Source organism: Malus domestica, chromosome 12, assembly GCF_042453785.1.
Source record: "Malus domestica chromosome 12, GDT2T_hap1".
NCBI lineage: Eukaryota > Viridiplantae > Streptophyta > Magnoliopsida > Rosales > Rosaceae > Malus > Malus domestica.
In genome coordinates, this window is record NC_091672.1 from 19,035,635 (window position 1) to 19,061,030 (window position 25,396).

A 25,396-nucleotide genomic window follows, 5' to 3' on the forward strand; every position below is an offset into this window, starting at 1 on the left:
CGCGCAATGTTGGGGAAAAGGCGGTGGAAGGCTTGGTTTGGCTTTCGGGGTTTAAGGTTTAGGGTTTTGCGCGACGAATGCACACCTTCGTCGCGCAATGTTAGGAAAAATGCAGTGGAAGGCTTGGTTTGGCGCCAAAAACTTGGGCTACGCACCGCGTCGCGCGAAACTGTTTTGCGCGACGAATGTACACCTTCATTGCACAAAACTGGTTTGCGCAACAGCAGTCTTCGTCGCGCAAAGTCTCATCGTGCAAAATGTCCTTGCACGACGCTTAGTTGTCAATGTTGCGCAAACTAACCTTGCGCAACTTAATTTGCTCCACCGCGCAAGTATGTTTTTGTACTAGTGACTAGTCTTTCTACGAGAAGGATTAGAATTGAAATATATTTTAACTTTCTTTGCACACTAAATTGGATTTGAAAAGCTAGTCAACAACTTAATTTTGTGAATCACAACATAAATTTATGTCAAATACAATAAAGTGGAATCTTCTTATTTTGTGGGAAGATCCTCGTTGGAAGGAAAAATCTCATTCGTCTATAGCGTTATGAGTGTGTCATGCTGCTACCGTTTATTGCATCAAATGAGGCAAAAGAACCGTAGGTTCAAGAATTCTTATCAACTAGTTGCGGTGGTTTTCAAACTAAACTTCAGTTGAGCTCCCTAAAAGTCATCCATTCTGCTACTAACTCTATTTGGTGGGAATGGATGGATTGGACCCATTGGCAGTTAGTGTGCTTGTTTTTGTGCCCTCTTCTTGGGTGCTTTGATAAAACTTTGGTAATGAAGGTGAGTTGAAGCAATTAATATTATTGAGTCTCGTTCGATCTTAATTCAACAGTGGATGAGAAAGTACAACAATAAAAGTTAAAAGATCACTTACTATTGGATAATGATTTAATGGTGGGTACAAATTTCTTGAACCCGAGTGTCTAGTAGAAACAAGTCACAACATTACTTGACTTTATTTAAAAGTATGGTCTCGCTTGGGTCTATGATTGTAGTGGATAATTCACTAAATTCAACTTGAACAAGCAATTCATGTCAACTCCCAAATCTTATTCAAGTTAAAGGTGGGAGATGAAGTAGTTATTTATAGGTAACAGATACTTCTCCCTTTCAAACCTACTAAGTTGGAAGTGATAAGTTTCCTTCATATCTAATCCGTCTTTTACCTTCAACAAGATTTAGATATGAAATAAACTTATCACTTCCAACTTGGTAGGATATAGTTAATGTTATAAGCTCATACCAAATTGAACTAATACTTGCTAACCTCTAAAAAACTAGAAAGGAATTTGGCTAAAATGATTAGAAATCAAATCTCAATTGCTGAATTGGTCAAAATTAAATACCAACAATATAGTAAATACTTTTATTAGCACTTTAAAATCTCATTATACACTCCTTATAAGTGTATTTTCTTTCTAATATAAAAATTTAGAGATCATAATGAGATATTTGAAGTGCCACTAACACCACCCTTAAAAACGATTTTTTTTTTATTTTAAAAAGCTTTATTATATAATAGGGGTGTGATATCCACACACCTCCTTTTACTTCTCACACATCTTTTTAATTTTCAGCCGTCAGATCGGATGAATTGAAGAAAATCAACAGACAAAAATTATCAAGGGGTGTGTGAGAAGTAAAATGGGGTGTGTGGATAGCACACCCCTATATAATAATGCTCAAGTGAAACTTTTAAAGTTAAGAGTTTTTTAAGCTTTTTTTTTTTTTTTTCTTGTTTGGTTGTTTAAGATTGAACTATTTTTTATTATTTAGTGAAGGTTATGTTTATAGGTCGTTTTACTTATTATTTAATGACATTTGTAAACTTATAATCAATGAGTCCCAAAGTTTTGATATAAGTTATGGTTTTCTAGCATCAATACATTGTCCTACTTTTTTTTTTGGAAAACTATCTCAAGGATGGGTCATTTTATAAGATTGCACAGAGCCCTCAAAATCTAAAAAAGGGCTTACAATATTATTTGACTATTTTAAAGTCTGGTCTTATGTGGGTCTATAATTGTATTGGATAATTCACTAAATTCAGTTTGAACAAAAAATTCGTGTCAACTCCCAAATCTTATCCAAATCAAAGATAGAAGAATTAATTATAGGGAGCTTTAATGAAAACCCCTTTCAAGTTCATGTGAAATGTCCATAATGAGTCAATTTTCTTCTTTATTTATTCTTTTGCCATTTTTCCATTCATCATAGATGGTCTCGCAATGATATTTGCATTTTATTTGATGATTGATGCAACTAGGAGGGATTCTCCGCTTGCTATTTATTGTGTTGTTTTTTATTTTTTTGCTTATCTGTTGCCAGTTCTTTTAGACTTTCATCATGTTGTCGATGTTGTGTAGCTCCACTTTTGTCATATTATTCCAATTCTATTCATTTCCTTTTTCTAGTCCTGCTTATTTTTCACCATCTTCTTTTAACTCGTGATAAGCCTCTCATTTGAAATTTTGTAATTTTCTGTAAGGATGATAGCGAATATTTATTTTACCATAAATATACATCTCATTATCTTCTGCCACCAATGACATTGGACGTTAGTAACGTTGTGGAGAAAATGAAGGGTTTACTCACTGGTCTACCATGGTTTACGTGAAGAGGAATAGTCTAGACTTCTCTTGTAATTTCTACGGCGACAACTCCAGCAAACTTCGATTCTTTATTTAGAAAGTCATTAAGCTATTTAATACTACCCCTAATGTATATTTATTCCTCTTTAATTGCAAGTAAAAAGTCTTAGATTCGAATCGCAAGAATGTCTTATATTCAAATTGCATGAATGACAAGTTCAGTACTAATTTATTTCTTCATGTACCTTGGCATAAACATATCGTCGTACGAAAACAAAATTTCATTAAATCTTCTTAAAAAAAATTATCGAGTGTTTGCAGTAAGATCCCGAGAACGAAATAAAAATCATTATTAAGATCAAGTTGTATGAGCCTAAATATGGGGCAAAGAAAAAGCTTGCGATGCTTCCTCAACTGGGCGGTCTTTCCACCGATTAAGTATAGCTTCAGCGGCGCCGGAAGCAAGCTTATGCTGCAGCACAGCCGCACCAAGGGGGGCCTACCAGATTGAGCCTTGTTGCAGCAGAAATGACATCTCTCATTGTAATAAACATGTACGCTCTTTGAGTAGTAGTGCTATCCAACCCTAGCAGTCCACATATAGGACCAAATGCATGAGCATGGTGAAAAGAAACGTCCCCGGAACTTAAACAAGCTTCCATCGTAGATTTAACAGACGGTATTTCTACGTACACAGCTGCAGCCACCCTCATTAGTTCCGAGCCTTTTGAAAACGATGCCTTTCTAACCACTTCATCGGTAAGCATTGCATCCAACATCTTATCGAGTTTGCGAGTGGTCTCTAGATTAGGTGATATTGTTGTAGAATACACAAACGGAAGGAGCAAGCTTCCTGTATTTTCCAACAGACGGATTATAAAGGTTTGTAGATCTTCGGGACTAGACACTACGCGAGCTTGGATAGCAGCCTCGAGACCAAAAGAATGAGTAAAACCGCCTGTTGGGAGGATGGAATCCAGCAGTTGCCATTGTGTCCACTGTAGAAAGGAGTCCGATGAAGCACGTTTGGTTATGTCCTCATTTATGCCCACAGAATGAGAAAAACCGTTAGAATGGACAAGTTGCCATTCCCTTTGATGTAATGTCATGTCCGAGGAAGTGTGAGTCACGTTATCAACGATCGTTTTGACGACATCCTCCTCAACTGGAAAAATTGATGTATTAACAGTGGCACTTTCAGATTGTAGAGCTTGCACATCTTGCTTGTATATCAACCGGACTCCGCACTTCTTCACCTTCAAGCCTGGCCCTCTGGTTTCAAACAAGAACTTAATCTGACTGCAACTGTCATGCCAGTCCGTGCCAAAGTATTTATCACGGGATACATAGAACATCCAAAGGTGATCTGAATCAACCTGGCAAAACTTTTCGCTAAAGCGAAAGGCAGGCTGTGTGCCACATACTTCTGATTGTTTTCCATTGTGTTTCAATCGACACACAAGATGATGTGTAGCATGGAAAGTTTTAAATTGAAATGTATCGTGTTCATCAACCACACAATGCTCGTCTAGTACAAAAACAGCACACAGAGCGTATCCCATGAATTTACTGTTATTCCAAAGTGGAGGTAGGTCCATGGTTAATGAACTCCCAACATTGCTTTGATGGCTGAACCACTTTGGAATTTCACTTCCAGGAATTGCAATTTGGAAAGTTTCTCTTGCACTAGAGGTTCCCTGTGTGAATCAAAATTCGAATGCTATTAACTGATATAAAAGTATCACACACAACTACACGAGAGAGAGAGAGAGACAGAGAGAGAGAGAGAGAGATCTCACCTGATGAAGGAATTTCTTCAGCATTTCATATGACATATTAAGTAAACTTTGGTTGTCATTTAGTTTGAAGCAGTTGAGGAAATTGAAATATGATTTCTCCAATACATTGAGCTCGGATGTATTGAAAATTTCAAGGGACGAGCAACCATCTGCCCTCACATCCAATTTACTATTTGATGGGAGACCTGACAGCTCTGTAAGTCTCTTGCAGTTCTCGACGTTAATGTTCTCAAGCTTAACAAGGGATCGGATGCTTGATGGAAGACTAACAAAATTATTTCCGCTGAGATTCAATGCCACTAGTGAGGATAAGACCCCAAGACCATTGAGAAATGCTCCTTCCCGAAGTTTACAGTTACTTAGGTTCAGATCTGTTAAGTTACACAGACCAAATGAAGGCGACCAGAAAGTCACTGGTTCTTTCTTCACTTTTTGCATCACTCCAAAATTAGGCACTTCTGTTTCAGCAGTTCTACTGTCATCATTCTTCTCCAAACACTCCACCTCCAACGTGCTTTCCTGCTCTTCGCCAAGTTTCAAGCATCCAGAAAGATTAAGATTTTTCAGAGACTTCAATCTGTTAATGGTGCTTGGAAGACAAACTAGATCCTTGCAGTTGCTTAGATCTAATGTAACAAGGCCACTAAGGTGTTCAATTGACTCCGGTATTGTTTCTATGGCAGTTTCATCGAGTTTAAGCACTGACAGAAGTTGCATATTTCCAAACTCAGGAACCTGCTTGACTTTTAAGCAGCCAGAAAAAATAAAAGTTTCAAGAGACTTCATTTCAATTTTTCCTGGCAGACTCTCGAGACTTTTGCAATCTTTAAGATTTAGGAGGGTCAGCTTTTTGAGAAGTCCAAGAGACTGATGAATTCCAACCAAGTTTTTACATCCTTCAAGATCTAAACTCTCAAGTTCCTGAACACCTGTGAAGTCTGGGGTCTCAGAAATGCGGTGAGAATGGCAGATTTTGATGAACTTCAACTTGGGAAAACGCTGTTCAATGCACACCACACGTATAGAGAAAAAATAAATTAATCCACCAATGCTAAACATACAACTGAATTATTCATTGAAGAAATTATTGGCTGCTAACAAACATTCATATACCTTTATTCCCTTCCAAAGCTGATCAAGGTTGCTGTGGCACAAGTTAAGTTCAATCAGCTCATCTGGTTGGAAATATTGTGGGAGAGATCTTAAGGGATACCCAGTCCATTCGAGGAGTCTCAAGGATTCCGGAAGACAAGTGAGGCCTTGGGAAGGATGCACATTATGAACTTGGAGAAAACGAAGTTGAGACAAATTTGAGAATGCTTCTGGATTCCAATGAGCCACTTCTAATTTAGGCAACTCCATAACTATCCCTTGAACTACGTTTGTTCCCTAATTATACAAAAGCAAGAATAAGTATAGTGAAGATTATTATACAAGGAAAGTAAATAGAGTATAGCTCTACCTTATTTTTTGTCAGCACATTGTGGATGTCTTCATGAGACCATAACCTACTACGTTTGCCTGGATCAGTAGCCGACTCTCGACTAACTATTTGCCATCCCATTTCTTGTAGCAAACCATGCATCTCCAACTTGTTGCCGGAAAAAGTAACAAGAGATTTCTCAGAAAGAATAGTTAACCCAATCTCAGGGTAGAGCCTACAATAGTTTAGTATCTCGGTTACACGAACCCTATCCTTCCCTTTAAAAAAGCATGCAATATGTAGAAATATTTCTTTTTCTGTTTCCCTTAGTCCATCAAAACTAATGTGAAGAACATCCATGATACTTCTATCTGATGTATTCCTCAGCCTATCTATGGCACTTTTCCATTCGAGGGTGCTTCTGCCACATAGAAAGGAACCTACGACAATGATAGCTAATGGAAGGCCACCAGCATACTGTACTATATCGCTGCAAAGACTCAAATAATCTTCACGGTGATCGCCCTTCTTAAACGCTTTTGAACTCAAAAGTTTAAGAGCCTCGTCATGGTCTAAGCCAGTGGCATTGTATATTCCATCAACAGCATGCACCTTCAACAAATGTTCATCTGTACTCGTTATGATAATTCTACTCCCTGGACCAAACCAGTCGTGACCTCCAGCCAATTTTTCTAATTGTGCTAATTGATCCACATCATCAACAACAAGAAGCACCTTGAGAAACGCTAGCCGTTTTTTTTATCATAGCAGCTCCTATATGCTCAACCTCTATGTTTCCAATTTTTTCCACCAGGATTTTGGAGAGAAGTTTTTCTTGTAAAGAAACTAGACCGTTTTTAGAAGTTTCATATCTAACATTGGAAAGAAAGCAGCTACGTTCATAGTGGTGACAAATTTGATCATAAACAGCTCGGGCAACTGTTGTCTTTCCAATTCCTCGCATCCCATGTATCCCTATAATGCGTACGCAGTCAGTCATCCATCCACAAATGTGATCTTGTAGTATTTTATCAATGCGAGATTCCATTCCTACCAAGCCCTCGTCGACAGTCGAAGATGCATACAATGAACGGTTTAGTACCCATGTGGCAACGGATTCTACAAGTTCTGCCTCCACCCTGAAATGAAGAAGAAAGAACATAGATATAACAGCATGATCAAATATGTATACAAAAGTACTTTGGAGGTTCCATACGAAAACCGATTGAAAATAGAGGGTGGACCAGCTCTCATGCAAGATTTTGTTTTGGTTGGTCAAACTTAGGCATTCATATACCCAGAGGGAATGCCATGCAAGGTATCTTCTTCTTGTATATTATGGGAGCAACCCAATTTGTGAAACTTTGATAATACCATAAAATACCTGTTTCCCCTATGAGAGTTTCAGAATAAGACAATATAAATAATTAATATTGTGCAGGTTACTACGGTCTAATGATATTTCTCTATGAGTCACACATTGATGGGAGAAGAGATTTTGCATGAGTTGTTTATAAGAGGTTGGGCTACTCCTCATATTGCCAATTAGTTTTGTGGTGGAGAACCTTCATAACTAATGTGTGCTAACCTCTAAAAAACTAGAAAGGAATTTGGCTAAAATGATTAGAAACAAATTTCAATTGTTGAACCAGTCATAATTAGATATCAACAATATATCAATCAGATATCAACAAGGAGTAATGCTAGGAAGACTAAATTTATAGACTAAACTTTGTAAACTAAATGACATAGAAGTTGATGATTGAATTATTACTTAAACGTTGATAAACGTGCTTATTTTCTATTGGTGACACATCATTTAATTTGCAAATTTAGTTTACAAATTTAATCTTTCTAGCATTACTCATTGACAAGCTACTGAAAACTGGTTCATTTCAACAATTGAAATCCAAAAATTGATAATTTAGGCAATGGCAAATCAGTCAACACACTAGCTAAAAATGCATACAAAAATGCATAATACCAAACTATGATATTTAACTGTGTGCAAAATACTTAACAATGTTGTAAATCCCAGCCCTTAAGACCAGCCACCTCTCTCAAAGCAGCCCTCCACCGGTTTATGTTGTTCCTATCCTCAGAACAAACTTCTTCATGCTCCGTTACATTCCTCACGGCCAGCAAGAACCTTCCCGTTTGGTGGCGCACCTCAGACGGATCCACGTTGTGAAAGATTGGCACGACTTCTTGCCCCATGTCTTTTCTGCATTGCATAATCTTGACAAGCTCATTCAAACACCACGATGAATTGGCATAGTTTGGTGAAAGAATGACAAGGGCAAGCTTTGACTCCTCAATTGCTTTCAGAAGTGCTGTGGAAATGGATTTTCCGTGCTCAAGCCTTTCGTCATCTTTGAAGGTCAGAATTCCTTTATTATGTAATGCAGTGTACATATGGCTGACGAAACTCTTGCGGGTGTCTTCCCCTCGGAAACTTAGAAAAACTTCGTATTTCCATTGACGGGCAGGAGAAGAAGAAGACACTGCGGCGGCATTCGTGGCAAGCTGCATCTCATCACCAATAAGTTGTCGCCGTAGCAGTCTCCATACTCATACCATCATTAAAAATTCACCTCCACAATCCAAACTCACAAACCCTGCTTCAAATTACATAAGTATTTACAAAAGCATCAAGGAATTTGAACTAATTAAGTAAAACTAAGGCATGGGTTTAATTAAAAATTAGAAACTTGTGGTACATTGCTGAATTCATTAAAACTTAAGCTGACTTTTCACTTCTAAAGTAATTTTCATACAATTTATGAACAGGATTTTTCTAAGAACTAATCGAACAAGCTAAAAATGTACTAAAAATATTAAAAAAATACATGCTTTTTAGCAGAATTGATGAGATTCAATCAGTTCAATGAAGAAAAATACTACAAAATAAAATCATGAGATTCAATCAGTTCAATGAAGAAAAATACTCCAAAATGAAATCATGTAAAGAAAAACTAAAAAATGTAGGGAAGGGTACCTGCCATTTTGAGCATAGGGAAACCTCCATGGCGGTGTGAAAAACGGGAAGAGAGAGAGAGAGAGAGAGAGAGAGAGAGAGAGAGAGAAAGACCATAAAAATGTCTCCGGGGGAAAACTCAAAATAGGTATAGTCAGTCTGAATCTCCTTCAACTTGAGTTAAGTTAGTCTGAATCTCTTTCAACTTGAATTAAGTTAGTTTGAATCTCCTTCAACTTGAATTAAGTTAGTTTGAATATCCTTCAACTTGAATTAAGTTTCAACTTGAATTAAGTTAGTCTGAATCTCCTTCAACTTGAATTAAGTTCGTCTGAATCTCCTTCAACTTGAACTAAGATATACTAAGTGGGACAGACTAGTGGATTTAACTAATTCTTAAAATTCTGACATTATGTTGTAGTACATGTACCTTAGACCATCTCCAAGAAGATGTCAAATTCTAAGTGAAATGCCACATGATAAAATTTGTAGGCAGATAAAAGCTTCAACTGATATGCCAATCTTATGTGGATGGACATATCTATTGTGTGCTGCCAATTTTGACACATCATTAAATCTGTTGTCAAATTATTTTTTAAGAAATGATAGCTTTATTCATTACTAAACTCGTCAAGAGACCAAGACTTGGTTGAGTACTGATAGGATTTTTAGGTACCTGCGCAAAAAGGTTAAAATCACACAAAATACTTGCAAGAGAATAAGGTTGTTGCAGTATAAACGGCTTCAGCAAAGTCGTTTTCCGCAAGGATTATTTTAAAAAAATTATGAAAAACCAAAATTTTAGTTAATTATTTAAAAACAAAAATGGAAAAAGGGTGATTTAATGACCTAAATTTAGAAAAATGAAATTAATTAAAAAGGCTATTAAAATCTGCAATTTTTTGAGAAAGAAAAAGGAAACAATTTTTAGAATTCAAAATGAAAAAATACTAGGGTTCCACTGTCACCCTAATAATCCTACATAGTTTTTCTAATTCCTTATGAATTACACATGCATATTTTGAAGGTTAGGTTTTCCTAAAGTATACCCTACTTGGAACCTCCAACATAGAACGTATATCTAACATGCAACCCGTCCGTGGCATCCAGTTCGAATATGAACATGCAAGACTCATTAAGTTTTGTGAAAACCTTTTGAAAAACCGTATAACTCCTAAGAAGTGTCGTCCATCCTAAGTAGCTACACATGTTAACCATAAGAAGCCTTAGTCAATTTAGGGACAACCCTCCACCAAAATTGCATCAAATTATTTTTCTAAATATCCTAATAGTCGCGAATCACTAAGACAAATAGATAGTTTAAAGTATAGTAATTAACAATCCAAAACTTGCATGAATAAATTCATAAGAAAATTAAAAAGAGACTACATATTCTTGCTAAGAATCATGGCCTCACCCTAGCAAAGAGAATTAGTTACGGATATTCATAATTAAAATCAAAAGAATTGTATTGAAATAGAAAAAGAATGAAAACACCTTGTAGAATAAAGTTTGAAAATCTCTAAGCTCTAGCCAAAATCTTCTTCTCAAATCTTGCGTACGTCCTCAAGAAACCCTATTGGTTATTTTGGTATTGCTGTGCTTTGAAAAAAAAGCTGCTGTGAGAATAAGCGGCTGTGCTGTGAGAATAAGCGGCTGTGAAATAAATCAGCAGAGTGTTTGGTAAACTTTTTTGTAAAAATGCTTTTGAAAAAAAAAAACAATCTGATAGTGGGTTTTTTCATTAAAGGAGCATTGTAGCTCCGTGTGCTTTGAAAAAAAAGCCAGTTTTTCAAAGCTACAAATAGCAGCTTCAGCTTTTTCCTTTGATTTCAGCTTATTCTCACAGCAGCTTCCAAAATAAGCCCTTTTTTCAGTTTACCAAACACCTAAAACCCTAACAGTTTTATTTCATGGGTGTTTTTTTTTTAAGCACCTCACTCCCAAACCACCCCTAAGTCTGCCAAAAGGCTTATTTATACTACTCTAAATAAAATCCTCCTAGTAAAAGGTCTTAGAATAAGACTAGGAAACTAAATAAATTGAAATAAAAAAGGAAACATAATCTTAAATTGACTTGGTAAATTCGGCTAAAAATCTGCACATCCACGTTTTGGACCCATATCAGCTCCAAAACTTGCCCAAAATAGTTGTATCTATAGCTTGAACTATTCTAAACACATCTCTAGAAGGCCATGAACCCATCTGAGGCCATCTTGGGCTCCAAAAAAGCAATTTAAGCCCAGAAACGTCACTTTCCAATAACACGCACTACTCCTTCATTTAATCGCCAGAAAATAACTGCTTGGTAGAAAAATCCCAAATTTTGATACATACAAGCCAAGAGACACATGAACGTCCTCCAATTTAAATCACTCCAAAATTCATCTGTTTGATTATATTTTGATCCAAAGGAAGTCGAATGTCCTATATTGAAAATATAAAGCAAAATATCAAAATTCTACCAAAATAATTACCAAATTATACTAAGAACAGGATAAAATATATAACATAATATTGACTCATCAAGTACATCCCTAGTGACGTCAGGGAGTTCCTCGAATCAAAATAATGAATCACGACTATATAAACTTGACTTAGAGAGGCAATGGGCCATCTTATTACAACCTCTCGAGACATACAAAATAGTATGGCCTTCAAACCGAGCCATCATCTCATGGATATCCCTGGCAATAAAACTGAGAATAGAAAGATCCATATACCTATCCATACATGCCGCCATCACTTCCATTGAATCCGTCTCCTCCACAATATGCGTGGACCCCAGTGTTTTCACGAGTTGCAAGCCCTCCCTAACAACAAAGAGTTCCACTTGCTTGACCGATGCAATGCCCTGGAAACTCCACACCCCCGCCACCCTGAATCCTTTTCCTTCCCTGCAGATCACCCCTCCAACACTCCTAACTCAATCTTTCAGTTTCACAGTGCTATCAACGTTCAGTTTAAACCACTGATCACTAAATGATAACCGCAGATGTTTTGGCTCCTCCACTTGGCTAGGTTGGTTGGCCACCTGGAAACCATATAGCCAGCTGAGCGTTCTTTGAACCACCTCTAAAGGCTCGAAGAAATGCCCATCCCATACCACACCATTCATTTCTTTCCACAGGGCCCAAATCATCATTAGTAGTAGTACTACCTCAAAATCCACCTGTTTGTTCTCGCAAATCTGGAACAACCACTTCTTTGAAGAGACATCATGGCTTCCGAATGTCCCCATACCCACTGGTGCAGTGAACCACACTGCACGAGAGAAATTATAATCCCTTAGAACATGATGTGCAGTCTCTTCAACCGCACCACACCTCGGGCATGAAGTTTCAAGCATAATTCCCTCTTTATCAGGTTGGTCCTTGTTGGGAGAGTATCCATACAAACCCTACACCCGCAGGATTTAACTTTTACCGACACTCGTGCTTTCCAAATAGCCTGCCACAGACCACCTTAAGCTCATCCATTATTCGATGAAGAAGAAGCCAATAAAACTGGAGCAACATCACTTCTTATTGCCATTTTATAAGAACTTTTGACAGAGAACAACCCCTTCTTATCATAATGCCACATCAACCTATCAGGCAGCCTTCAAAAACTAAGCGGGATCAAACAAATATAATGAACCTCTTCCTTTGCAAACAATTGGTGCAACAAATCAATCTTCCAACACATATCTTCCATGGAGATTATATTCTTCACCATCAGCTCTCCAAGAGTAGGAGTTGCCGGTGTAAGAATTTTAAATGTAAGAGGTCTAGGCAACCATATATCCTTCCATATTCGAACAACTTCACCATTACCAATAGCCCATCTTAAACCATGCTCAAACATAAACATGACTGCATAATACTCTTCCATACATAGGAAGCAATAGGTAGGCAATGACATTCCAAAAATTACCATTTGGGAAGTATTTCGCTCTCAAAACTCTACCAACTAAAGAGTTTAGGTTATGAATCAACCTCCACCCTTGTTTCGCAAGGAGGCTAAGTTCAAAGCATAAAGGTCCCGAAAGCCTAACCCACCCTTATACTTAGGCCAACATTGTTGGAGTGTAAATTGAAGAACTGATTTGAGGAAGATTACAAGGTTTAATTAGTGTAATGCTTCATATCATAGGCTGAGCTTATGTGATAAATGTAATTATTTTGTTAAGTTTCATAGGGCTTGATGAGTGACAAGTGTTCTAATCTTAGTGTAGTATAGGATGGATGGTTGAGATTGAAACTTGAGTTGTAACATTGTTTCCTCTAACGATTATATTTTGTCTTGCATGAGCTCATATGCTCAGCGTGAGAAATCAATGAAAATGGATGCAAAGTCATATTCTATGTGACTTATGATTGCCTCATTCCCTTTTTCGAAGTCCTTTGCATATTCCTCCATAGATATCATCGTCATTCTTCCATAATTTGTATCAGAAAATGTTTCTCTAACATGGCCCTAGAGCCTAGTTGGGTTTGAATCTTTTTGGGCATTGTATCTGTGAAGAATCAAGCTCTATTTCACAGCAAACGCTCATTGCAGTGATTCGAGTTCATATCAACAATCCAAGTCTAACATGGCTAGATTCGTAGAAAGAGAACTTAAGCGGCAGTTTTCAATGGTGAGAATTTTTATTTCTTGCAAATCAAAATGAAAACCATTTTCCGGTCACATATGCTGTGGAATTGGTTGAAAAGGGATTTAATACTTAGGCGAAGAAGGAGGATAGCTCACAGAAGCTGAGAAGAAGCTCCTACGAGACCCGATGGATCTGTCTCCATCATCCGATCCAAGAACCTCGATCTCATCAAGATCCGAGGAATTTATTCAGAGATGGGGTTGGGGAGAGAGACAGGTGAGAGCTTGAAGAACAACCTATCAAAGACGGCGTTGAGGGGAGTAATGCAATGGGCATAGCCACATCGTCAGAGTGCAGACTTGCTCCAATGGCAGTTGCCATGTCGGCTAGATGAAGAAGAAAAGAGGAAATTAAAATAAAAAAATGAAGAAAGAGCAAAGAAAAAAAATAAAAGACAGAAAATTGGGGAGTGAGGGGAGAGTCGGGAGACTTCTACATAGATTATTAATAAATGAAGATGGATAAAAAAAAGATAGGAGACTTCTAGATAGACTATTAATAAATAAAATAATTATTATTTTACATTTAACATCATACTCATTTTATACCCTTTTTAGTCATTTCACATAGTCATAGCTATTTTACATAAAAGTTTACCAAACACTATCATACTGCTTTTTTTTTTCAAAAACACTTTTACAAAAAAAGTTTACCAAACACTCTGCTGCTTTATTTCACAGCACAGCAGAAGCAGTTTTTTTCAAAACACAACAATACCAAACCAGCCCTAAATCCTATGATAGTTGTAAACACGAAAATACTGTAGCGAATCAAATAAGAACACATGTACAAAATAATATTTGTATTAATGAATTTAGGATTTAGGGTTACAATCTCTGTTTACAAACTTGATCCTCTGATTCAATCTCCGAAGATGAAAAAACCATAGTATTGTTGATCTGAGGTTCGCAGTGACTTGATTTCATATGAACGTTTGCTACAAGGATTTGACTTGTGGCTATGGAAGAGCCGACATGGGTAGTAGTGTTTGATGAATCTTCACGGGTTTAACGAAGAACATAGTGAGATTTTTTTAGTCTCCTTGAGCGTTTTGGGGTTTAAGTGTTTAGGAGCCTTAGAGTTTCAAAGCTTCAGCATCTGGGCGTGAATGGTTTTCTGGACCCCTTCTTTGTTTTGGAGCCTCGTATTTATAGAATCTCCAAGCCTTGCCTACGGATGAATTTGGCTTTGATTGTGGGCTTGAGTAATTGATGAAAGAACCAAGACTTGATTTGTGGGCCGGTTCATGATTTTACTCCATTAATTAATATTTGATTTAATTAAATTAAAATCAAATAATTCATTTCCGCCAATTATTGACACGTGTCTTTCTTGATGACTCGTCTGATTTTGATGAGTCACATCTATGTGTATGATTTGTGAGACATGGTGTCTGCCACGTATGCCCTAGCATGTTGAAACTTTAATGTGTTGGTGAATATTTATTTCACTGAAATTTCAATGTCTACAGTATTGCATCTGTGATCTAAAATATTAAAGATCTAGAGATTATAAATGCTCATGATGTGGTTGCTATTGTAAAGGGGTATGAGCAAAGGTTGGATAAACATGGTGAAAGTAGCACATAGGGCATTTGCTAGCTTGAACATTGCATCTAAACCAAATAGGTTTGATGGTCAAGCTAACAATGGCAAGTATCAAAGAACTTTTAGCCAAGAGGAAAGCAATGGGGCAATAGGCTGAGTAGGGTAATAAGGCTATTATTCTTGTGAAAAATGATGCAAACAATGTCACAGATGTAAGTACTGTGATAAACTCCATTATGGAGAATGTTGGCTTAAAAACAAGGTTAAATGTCACAAGTGTAGTCAGATTGGTCATATTGCTAGGTACTGCAATTCGAACAGAAGTGTACAACAAGTGAATTTTGTTCATTAGGTAAAGGAAATTGGTAATTTTTTTATGCCAGTCACTCAAGTGAAGTAAAAAAGCCAAATGTTGTGTTGTACACAGACAATGGATGTAGTAATCACATGACATCCAGATAGGATTTGCTTCTTGATATTAACAGAAATATGAAATCCAAAGTCCAAGTAGGTACTGGAGTTTTAGTTGATGTTGTAGGGAAGGGAACATTGGTCATTGAAACAATAAAAATCATAAGATATAAAGGGAAGTAATTTTTGTACCTGGTCTTGTAGAAAACCTGCTTAATGTAGGCCAGATGACTGAGCATGGCTATTTCCTTTTATTTGGTGACTGTAGAGTGGATGTATTTGATGGTAAGTCTCTCAGCAATCTTGTGATTCGTGTAAAACAAAAGAGGAGTAGATGTTTTCCTTTTATCTTTAGTACAAACAAGCAACTTGCATTGAGTACTAGTGTGGAAGACTGTGCAAATGTATGGCACAAAAAATATGGTCATGTAAATTTCAGGAGTCTTAAGCTATTGCAAAATTAAGGAATGGTATTGGGGTTGCCTAAAATCCAAGATAATGAAGAAGTGTGTCAAGGGTGTGCACTTGGGAAGCTTCACAAAGAGCTATTTCCCAAGGAGACAACTTGGAGAGCAGAAGAACCGCTTGATTTGGTGCACTCAGATGTCTGTAGCCCTATGCAGGTTCTAACCATGAATGGAAATTTGCACTTTCTAACATTCATTGATGATTATTTAAGAAAGTGCTGGATTTACTTTATGAGTAATATAAATCTAAAGTGTTTGGGATATTCAAGAAATTTAAAGCTATGGTTGAACTGCAATGTGGTTATTCACTGAAAAAGCTAAAAACTGATAAGGATGGAGAATTCACTTCCACAAAGTATAATGAATTATGTGAATCTATTAGCATGGAGAGGCAACTCACTGTGTCTTACACTCCACAACATAATGGAGTGGCAAAAAGGAAGAACTTATGGCTAAAAGCATGCTGCATGAGAAAGAATTACCCTACGAGCTCTAGGGTGAGATAGTTAACACTGATGTCTATCTATTGAACATATGTCCTACAAGTGCTTTAGACAATTTTACACCATTTGAGGTGTATAGTGGAAGAAAACCTGAGATTAAACATTTCATAATATTTGGTTCTTTGTGCTATTCCTTAGTACCAAGAATCTAAGGCACAAACTGGAAAAGTCAAGTACAAAAGGAACTTTCATTGGATACAGTTCATGTGAGAAGGGGTAAAGAATTCTAAATCCTATTACAATGAAGGTGATTGTGTTCAGAGATGTGTTAATTGAAGCAAATGGAAAATGGAATTGGGATGAGAACAAAGTGAAAGAGATATGTGTTCCTCTAATTGCTTCTGAGTGTAGAGAGATTGGAGAAATTGAAGAAGTTGAAGAAGATGAAACTATTGTGAGACAAGTAATACATGAGGTTTCAACTAGCTCAGTATCTCCTACCTCTTATGAAGGATCTTGTTCTCAAAGTGCAGCCGTCGTAGGCAAATGAGGTCTGTTGATACACAAGCATTTGATTCAACTCTTCTCAAATAGAGAAATCTCGGTGGGGTGTATGAGCACTACAACTTATGCATTGTTAAACCTCATAACTTTGATGATGTTGCCCAGGATGATGCTTAGAAAGTTGCAATACAAGAGGAGATGAACATGATTAAGAAGAATAAGACCTAGGAATTGATAAATAGGTCACTTGACAAGCCAGTAATTGGAGTGAAGTGGGTGTACAAGACTAAATTGGACCTAGATGGGTCAGTTCACAAAAATAAAGCTAGATTAGTGGCACAGGACTACGCACATAAGTTTGAAGTAGACTATAATGAGACATTTGCACTTGTTGCAAGGCTAGATACAATAAGGACACTGATTGCTCTTGCTACAAAGAACAATTGGCAGCTATTTCAACTAGATGTTAAACTTGTATTTTTGAATGAGGTGCTTCAAGAAGAAATGTATGTGAATCAATCAGAAGGCTTTGTTGCCAAAAGAGAGGAGGACAAAGTGTACAGGCTACATAAAGCACTTTATAGGCTAAAGCAAGCACCAAGGCTTAGTATGGAGAATTGATGCCTATTTTGAAAAGAGCAACAATGAAGCAACTCTATATACAAAGGGAAAAGAAATTGCAGGAATGCTTATAGTGTCAATCTGTGTGGATGACATCATTTACAATGGGAGTAGTGTTGAATTGATGGAAGAATTCAAAACTGACATGATGAACAAGTATGAGATGACTAATTTGGGTTTGCTGCAACACTTTTTAGGAATGGGAGCTACGCAAACTGAATCAAGTATGTAGCAAAAATTTTAAAGACCTCATATTTTTACTCCACTAATAAAATAGAAACTTACTTCAATTGGGAAACTATACCGCCATTAAAAATGTACACAATGCGATATTATAATGTAATCTCCCTAGCATTGTTCTTTATGAGTACACATATGACAATGCATAATAAGCAGCAAATGCTGCCATAGTATTATTTACCACTCACAAGCCAAAAAAAAAAAAAAAAACCCTTCCATGGAAAACAACATACCAAATCTTTTACAATCAAATATTAATTCTAATCTAGAAGAAAGGCACAAGCCAGCACCCCCAACCAATTTACAAATTACAATCCTTTACTCAGCATCTGCAAATCTGCAAAAGAAAGATGTAACACGAGTCAAATTTTTCAGATCTATAAATAAATTGAAATACAAAGATACAACCTGAACGACTATCAGAATAATAATGGAAAACAATAAAAAGTACGGTTCTAAGTTTCCAGTACTCACCCAAGCTCGGAGAGCTTCAAATGTGCTTCAGCATAATCAGCAAAGAAGGCGTCTTCGTCCTAATTGAAGCAAAACCAAAGAAACCAAAAGTTGGATCAAACGATCATCACTGCAGGAGAGCACATGCATAGACTGCATATTGCAAGCCGTAATTTACTCATATTAAGTGGAATACACTTATACACAATTAGATACAAACCGCAGCATAAGTCTCGACAAGAGGGCGAAAGACTGGATCCTCCAGAAGAGCTTTATCTGATGGCAGCTGAAGAAGACCTTCTTTCTCTCCATTAAGAAGCTCCCTGTTTGGAAAAATGATAGTAAATCAGATTGACAATTACTACTTAACTCTTGATTACCATCCTTTCCTTATCACATTTACAAATAGTTAGTAGTACCAATATTAACATATACATAGTATAGATGGGATAATTAGATGACTTGAGTGTAAGATTCCATTTAATCTGCAAAGTGCTATTAATTCAGCAATGGTAAAACAGAATGGAATGAATCTTTACTTGAAATAGGAGTTGTCGAAAATAAGAGGGTTGGTTGTCCAGGGTCCCTCGAATCCAGAACGCTCCTTGTGACACCTACCCTGCAAAAAAAATTCCAAATACACAATCGTTCAGTAGCTGTACATGTATGATATCTTAGGAATGGTGAACTCTACGGTAAATTATACAGAAAGAAGAATGTGACGTTCATGCACAGACCAAGGTGTGTCCACCGGATAATGCAACAATGTCCTTGTCACTAAGTCCCATGTGTCCAAAGACATCCCTCAGATGATCCGAACCTAGAGCACCAACACTTAACGAAATAATTAGAGACATTCATCTTACAATCAATCAATTGAAATTGCAAGATTTAGCAGCTATTAACCTTTGGTGGCATCTGGCAAACGACCTTCTGGTGGTGGTTCTTGTTTATCCTAAAATTAGCACACAAGGTTAGATGATTCTAGGAATAAAAACAAGTTAGACCAATGGCCTCGTTTAGTGGTTTGGATTGGATAAGATAACTCACTCGATTCGTTAAACTAGAACGAGAAATGGATGCCAACTCCCAAATCTTATCCAAGTCGTCGTAGGTAGAAGATGAATACTTCTCCCTTCCTCACCTTCCAATCCTACCAAGGTGGAAGGCCTTCATATCTAATCCATCTTCTACCCTCAACTTTAACAAGGTTTGGGAGTTCGAATGCACTTTTTGCTACATTAAATCTAGCAAGCTATCAAATTCAATCCAATATTATCTACCAAATGAGACCGATCGAAGAGTGTAAACCAAATATTGCATTGTGGATGTCATTAGAGCCAAATTTCAGCAGACCAAGTTCTAAAATCCTACCAAACTTCTGATTATTATAAAGGGGTAACAAAATTAGTGAAGAAATCATAGTGTATAAGTTATAAATAAACCAAAATATAATTTTTCGATTCACAATATTGGACATTAAACATAATAAAAAAAAAATCATAAAGTTGCAGAGAAAAAACAAGGGTTTACTTACTGGTCTACCAGGGTGGAAAGGAATCTCAGGCCCTCCTGTAACTTCTACAGCAACAACTCCAGCCAGCTTCAATTCACAGCAAAACACACAGAATTTCATTATTACGACAAAACTAATCACATTAAAAACAAGATTAGGATTCAATGATTAATTTATCGTCGACTATTGCTTGAACAAGTAAGACGAATTCTCTTAACGGATAGATATATACCTGGTAGAAGTCTGCATACGAGAGGATCGGAAACTGCTCCTTGATCGGCTCCAAAAGCCTAACCACGATATCAAGACCGTTGTTTGCTTCATGAGCGAGCTCCTCCGGGTGCCTGATGGTCCCAAACGGTCCTCCAGTCTTCGTGTGTATGTCAAACGTACCAGCTGAGTGCCATCTGCACCCATCATTCAGAAGTTCCAACATTAAACACCAGCTCGATCGTTGCCAATGACAGAGAGTCAAATTTTGATAAATATAGACAGAGGGTTCTTAGCACTTACGCCAACCGGAGGACTATCGGAGCACAGTGCTTCTCGGCGATGAGCCCTCGGAGTTTTCTCTTGCATTTTTCTACCGCCTTCTGGTATTCCTCACTCACAGTCGGGTACTGTTTCACCATGTTGTTGTCAATCAATCGTTTCACACCTAAAAATTATACAAAGCCAATCATATTACTCAGCACGATTATTTTTCAAATCTCATCGCTGAACTGATCAAAATCAAATATTTTCGAATATATATCTACCAAATATTAACCATATCCAGTAAATAATGATCATACAGTGATCAAATACTGAAAAACAATCTTTTACGTACCAATTGGAATTTATAAAAAAAAAAATAAGCAAAAAACAACTTACAATCAAAAGTACGTAGCTAGAAAGAAGCAATTGCCACGGATTTGAGCACAGTGCAGGTCTCAGTAGAGAGTTTCAGACACAGAACAAAGTGCAGATATAGGAAGCGTATTTTGGGGGGACGAAGGTTCTAGCGATCGTTTTTGTATCCGGGTGCTGAACCAACGGCGGGGATCATGCCTAGTAAGCGAGTGCTGAGGTGTTCTCTTGCGGCGGGAAAGAAAACAGAAACTTGGCATTCGTTGGGCCACGTTTCGGATGGAGAGTGGTGTCGAGGTGGACTGAGATTTGTTCTGTTGGTCAAGGGGGTGCTAGTTGTTTCGAGAGAGAACTTTTTGAGTTGTGATGCAGAGTCATCGATGATTGGATCATTTGAGCAGTTTCTAGAGACCATTACAATCTAAATTAACCATGCTATCGAGTGGAACATATAAACACGAGTGGTTTATAACTCAATTGATTAAATAGCGTTCATCTTTACTTTTAAAATTTCGTGTTAGAATCTTTTTTTTTATAGTTTAATTGAGTTTCTTGTAAATTATCATCTCATTTGTTAAAAAATATATATATAAACAGATAAATATACAAAAATACTTCTTTTACCACCTATTTGTATCATCATTTGAATAATCTCTCTAATAGAGATGGGACCCACATGTATTAGCGGGTATTACTTTTATTAGAGATATAGTACAAATGATGGTACAACTAGATGATAACTCTAGCATTACTCATAAATATATGTTAAAATATAAAGGGCTTTAGCAAAGTTTGATTGTCTACGTACCAGTTTTGAGTGAAGACAATCAATTAGTGTTGTTGATGCACAAAACCGGATATCTTGGAACAACGTAAATCCGACCGTGAATCTGCATAAAATGTAAATGACACAAGAATTATCGTGGTTCACCCCAAGGTTTGGGCTACGTCCACACTGATTGTATTGTATTTCTCTGTTGAAGAGGGAGAGAGAGAGCTTAGAGCTTAGGGGGTGTGAGAGGGCCTAAGAATTTGGCTTTTGAGGGTGAGAATGAGCCTCTTCCTAATTGTGAGGGTGAGGGGTCCTTTTATAGAATAAGGACTCCTCACTTATTACATATTTGCCACTTCCTTTATCCCATAATTACATTTAAGTCCCCTGAGTATTTGTACGAGATCTAAATACGAGGCCCTAAATATAGTATAAACAGTAGTTCCCCAAGTCTTCAGTCAAGAGAGTCTTTTTGGCTGGAGACTTGAAATTCAGTCCATGTGTGGGCCGAAGTAACTAGATGTCGTCTAGAACTAATGTTTGATATGAGGCGGTGCCCAATCTGAAATGATGCTCAACTAGAAGTTAGCACATGTTGCGAGGCCGCTCTGCTTGTAGCTTATGTTGCCTTGGTTGGCTCGGCTTGTGGCGTTTGAAGGTGAGGAAGTCCCTTTTATAGAATAAGGGCTCGTTTCTCAATACATAAGTGATGGGTTATGAGTGATGTTCGCGGCGAGGCGATTGCTCAGCTGGCGGCGTTGCTCTCTAATGAAGGTAAGGGAGTCCCTTTTATAGAATAAGGGCTCACTCCTCAGTACATGAATAATGAGTGCTCTCTAATGAAAGTGAGGGAGTCCCTTTTATAGAATAAGGGCTCGCTCCTCAATACATAAATAATGGGCTAAGTCCCCCAAGTATTTTTCATGAGGCCCAATTGAGGCCCAATATATGGTACATAATGTAGTCCCCCAAGTCTTCGGTCAATAGAGTCTGTTAGCTGGAGACTTCAAATTGAATCCATGTATGGGCCAAAGTGGCGGTTGTTCGGAGACGGTATTTGTATACCCTGCACTGAAGCTTTGTAGGTGAAGCTTTGCAAGTGAAACTTTGAAGCTAGAGTTCTGTAAATGAAGTTTTCGAAGCTGGAGCTTTTGTAAATGAAGCTTTTGAAGCTGATTGACATAAGTGATGCTCATGAATGTTTATGTTGATTGACATGAGTGATGCTCATGAATGTTATGTATGATTGTCATGAGTGATGCTCATGAATGTTTATGTATGAATGACATGAGTAATGCTCATGTATAATTTGAAGTACTAGGCGTACTTTTGATCACCTGGTTAGTGGCATGAAGAAGAGTACGGATTGTACATTTCATCACCTGGTTGGTAGCATGAATGGCTAGTTTGCAAATTAGAGTACGGGTTGTACATCTCATCATCTGGTTGGTGGCATGAATGGCTAGTTGCCAAAATTAGAGTACGTGTTGTACATCTCATCACCTGGTTGGTGGCATGAATGGCTAGTTGCCAAATTAGAGTACGGGTTGTACATTTCATCACCTGGTTGGTGGCATGAATGGCTAGTTGCCAAAATTAGAGTACGTGTTGTACATCTCATCACCTGGTTGGTGGCATGAATGGCTAGTTGCCAAATTAGGGTACGGGTTGTACATTTCATCACCTGGTTGGTGGCATGAATGGCTAGTTGCCAAATGATATTAGAGTACGGGTTGTACATTTCATCACCTGGTTGGTGGTAATAGCGGCGGGTTGCCGAATAATTGTGGAGTACTGGGCGTACTTTTGATGGCCTGGTTGGTGCTATTTTGGGCTTATGCGCCTTCGCCCTCTACACAACATTCCAACCCATTTATTTTGGGCTTTTCCGTTTTTTTTTTTTTTTTTTTTTTTACCCTCTGATGGGGTTTATACATATGTTTCCGAAAGATAAGGAAAATAAATTACATCATTCTGGTGGGGTGTTTATTCCTTACTTTTGCAGTATTTTTTTTCTGCACTCTCTCTGTCTCTGGCAGACATAAAGAATCATAATAATAGAAAAATCTTTTGCTTTTCTCTTTTGCTTTTCTGCTTTTCCTTTTGCTTTTGTTTCTGTTTCCCACTGCTTTTCTCTGTCCACCCATGTTGTTTTGCAAGCTATCTTTTGATTTTCTTGATTTCTTTCCATTGCGTCTTTGTCTCTCCACCTCCACCCTCTCTGGCAGACTTGCTATTGCTTTTGCAGACTTCCTTTACTTTTTCTTTTCATTTTCTGCTTTCTTCTTTTGGCATGGCAGACAACGTCAAAGTGGAATAATAATGGAAATATTGTAAGAAAACTTATCTTCTTCCTGTTTTCCATTAGTGTTCGTGGTATTCGCAGGAGATGGGATCTGAGTAGCAACCCGGCCAAAAAGAAAACTCGTAGTACAAACAGGGCAAGCCCAGGCAGGCATTGAGAGCGATTATAGCGAACTTAATCAGCTGTAGATGAACGATTCCTGAGTCATTTGTCGAGTCAGCGAGTGAGCTCGCTCGGAGGTGTGGAATCAGCGGTAGCAGACAAAATCGAAGGCTCTGATATAGCGAACTTAATCAGCTTGTTCGCAGCGGGGAAAAAACTAGGCTCGCCATTGTGTTTCATTTCCGTACGCTCCTGGGTGAGAAAGTCAGAGCAGTTTTAGTGGTCGGGGACGGCGTCGGTGGGGGGTTTGGTTCAGAATTTCTGAATCTGAGCTTTTGACTTTCTTGAGGAGGATGGCCTTGAGCTTGCGAGCAAAGTCTTGAGACCGGAGCTTCTGCTCGAGATTCTTGCAAGCCGAGATTAGTTTCTCAGAGTTTTTGAGGTGGTGGGTTTGCTCTTGCTTTATCATCCTTTCAATCCCCCTCGATGTCATCTTCATTTGCATAACCGTCAGGGCCCACTCTAAGTTCCCGTTCATCGCCTTCACCCAAATCCCTATCAATTGCTCATGACGATGGTACTCCAACTGAGTCACTGACTCCACGCCCTGACTAGACCGTTTCAACACCTTCCACGCGCTTCTTGCTACCGCATTCATTGCCTCTATGCTTTCTGAGAATTTGACTGACCTCTAATAACACTACCAGCTAATAATATTGGCTTAAATTAGGCTGGTGGAGTCGATTTACGCTTCAGGAAGGTCTGATTTCGAGGTGTTGAATCTGGCACGGAAGTTTTGTTGTTGTTGGTCCTGTCGGACTCGTTATCTGGAAAAACAGCGGCGGACGACTCGTCGTCTTGGAAGAAGCGGTGGACGAGCTCAGAGAAGCAGGGGGAGTTGTAGTCGCCAGAGTGCTCGCTTCCGCTGCTGAGCAGGGAAGTTCGGGAATAAGGAGTAGGGACCCGCCATGGGAGGTTGATGAAAGAGGGACATGAGAGAGATGAAGTCTCTGGTCGTCCATCTGGGTAGTCAGTCATCTTTGCAATTACTTCAGCTGTCTCTTTTCAACCTTCTCAAGATCCGTAAGCAACTGGCGCACAATATCGAGGGCCATACGTTGACGAATGTGGGAACCATCGAGTTCAGACTCGGGTTGTTGTTAATGGGTCCGGATACCAACTTCCTATGAGAAATGCTTGCGCACATCGCCTCCTGGAAAGGAACGACATGTTGCGCGTCGGAGGCTTCTCTGTACGACGTGTCGTCAGGATTGGAGTGTTTCCTACTCTGCCAGGTTGAATGATTCAGATGGGGTAGAGGTGAACTGGATCAAAGGCCGCGGCAAGTCAGTGGTCTACGAGGCTGTGATCAAGGGCGATGTGGGTACTGTTCAGACAAGAAGCCCGCCGCAGTGAACTGGATCGAAGGTCGCGACAAGTCAGTGGTCTGCGAGGCTGTGATCAAGGGCGATGTGGGTTCGTCTGAAGTGGGTTTGTCCTCCTTTGACACATCAATGGAGTTTTTGTCTTCCTTTGACACATCAATGGAGTTTGCAAACAACTTGTGGGGTTTTGAGGGGAAAATGGTTGAGAGGTGGAAAGAAAATGTGGGTCTTGTCGTTGCACAAGCCATGGATGTCTTTAATTCCTCTCTGTGTTTTGTTTGCAACTCTCAGAGCTCCTTTGTTAGTGAAAAAGAAAGGAGAGAGAGAAAGTGTAGAGAGA

General features: G+C 38.3%; 3 protein-coding genes and 1 pseudogene across 3 annotated transcripts; all 4 read right to left on the minus strand.

The window, feature by feature from the left end:
• Positions 1–2,774: 2,774 nt before the first annotated feature.
• LOC103423399 (TMV resistance protein N-like) lies at positions 2,775–8,903 on the minus strand (annotated as a pseudogene).
• Positions 8,904–11,728: 2,825 nt separating this feature from the next.
• Positions 11,729–12,675, minus strand: LOC103450176 (uncharacterized). Its single transcript, XM_008389488.1, has 2 exons — positions 12,442–12,675; positions 11,729–12,202 (listed from the first exon to the last, which is right to left on the minus strand). Exons 1-2 carry the CDS (start codon positions 12,673–12,675, stop codon positions 11,729–11,731), a joined length of 708 nt encoding a protein of 235 aa, XP_008387710.1.
• Positions 12,676–17,703: 5,028 nt separating this feature from the next.
• Positions 17,704–20,719, minus strand: LOC103413735 (L-ascorbate peroxidase 2, cytosolic). The gene is made up of 10 exons (XM_008352175.4): positions 20,517–20,719; positions 20,157–20,301; positions 19,876–20,050; positions 19,665–19,730; positions 19,034–19,082; positions 18,865–18,947; positions 18,667–18,746; positions 18,348–18,450; positions 18,149–18,207; positions 17,704–18,011 (listed from the first exon to the last, which is right to left on the minus strand). Exons 2-10 carry the CDS (start codon positions 20,273–20,275, stop codon positions 17,993–17,995), a joined length of 753 nt encoding a protein of 250 aa, XP_008350397.2. The 5' UTR covers positions 20,276–20,301; positions 20,517–20,719; the 3' UTR covers positions 17,704–17,992.
• A 3,217-nt stretch (positions 20,720–23,936) lies between these two features.
• Positions 23,937–24,329, minus strand: LOC114819997 (uncharacterized). The gene has a single exon (XM_029089833.2). The coding sequence runs from the start codon at positions 24,327–24,329 to the stop codon at positions 23,937–23,939; it is 393 nt and encodes a 130-aa protein (XP_028945666.2).
• Between the last annotated feature and the right edge of the window lie 1,067 nt (positions 24,330–25,396).

Excerpts from the sequence above, each read along its gene's own strand:
- LOC103413735 (XM_008352175.4), bottom strand. The coding sequence starts at position 20,275 with ATGGTGAAACAGTACCCGACTGTGAGTGAGGAATACCAGAAGGCGGTA. Across the intron at positions 18,747-18,864 it reads TATCCGGTGGACACACCTTG|GGTAGGTGTCACAAGGAGCG; the intron begins GTCTGTGCATGA and ends TTTTTTTTGCAG. Across the intron at positions 18,451-18,666 it reads TTCGACAACTCCTATTTCAA|GGAGCTTCTTAATGGAGAGA; the intron begins GTAAAGATTCAT and ends TTTTCCAAACAG.
- LOC103450176 (XM_008389488.1), bottom strand. The coding sequence starts at position 12,675 with ATGGAAGAGTATTATGCAGTCATGTTTATGTTTGAGCATGGTTTAAGA. Across the intron at positions 12,203-12,441 it reads AATTGTTTGCAAAGGAAGAG|GGTTTGTATGGATACTCTCC; the intron begins GTTCATTATATT and ends CTGCGGGTGTAG.
- LOC114819997 (XM_029089833.2), bottom strand. The coding sequence starts at position 24,329 with ATGAATGCGGTAGCAAGAAGCGCGTGGAAGGTGTTGAAACGGTCTAGT.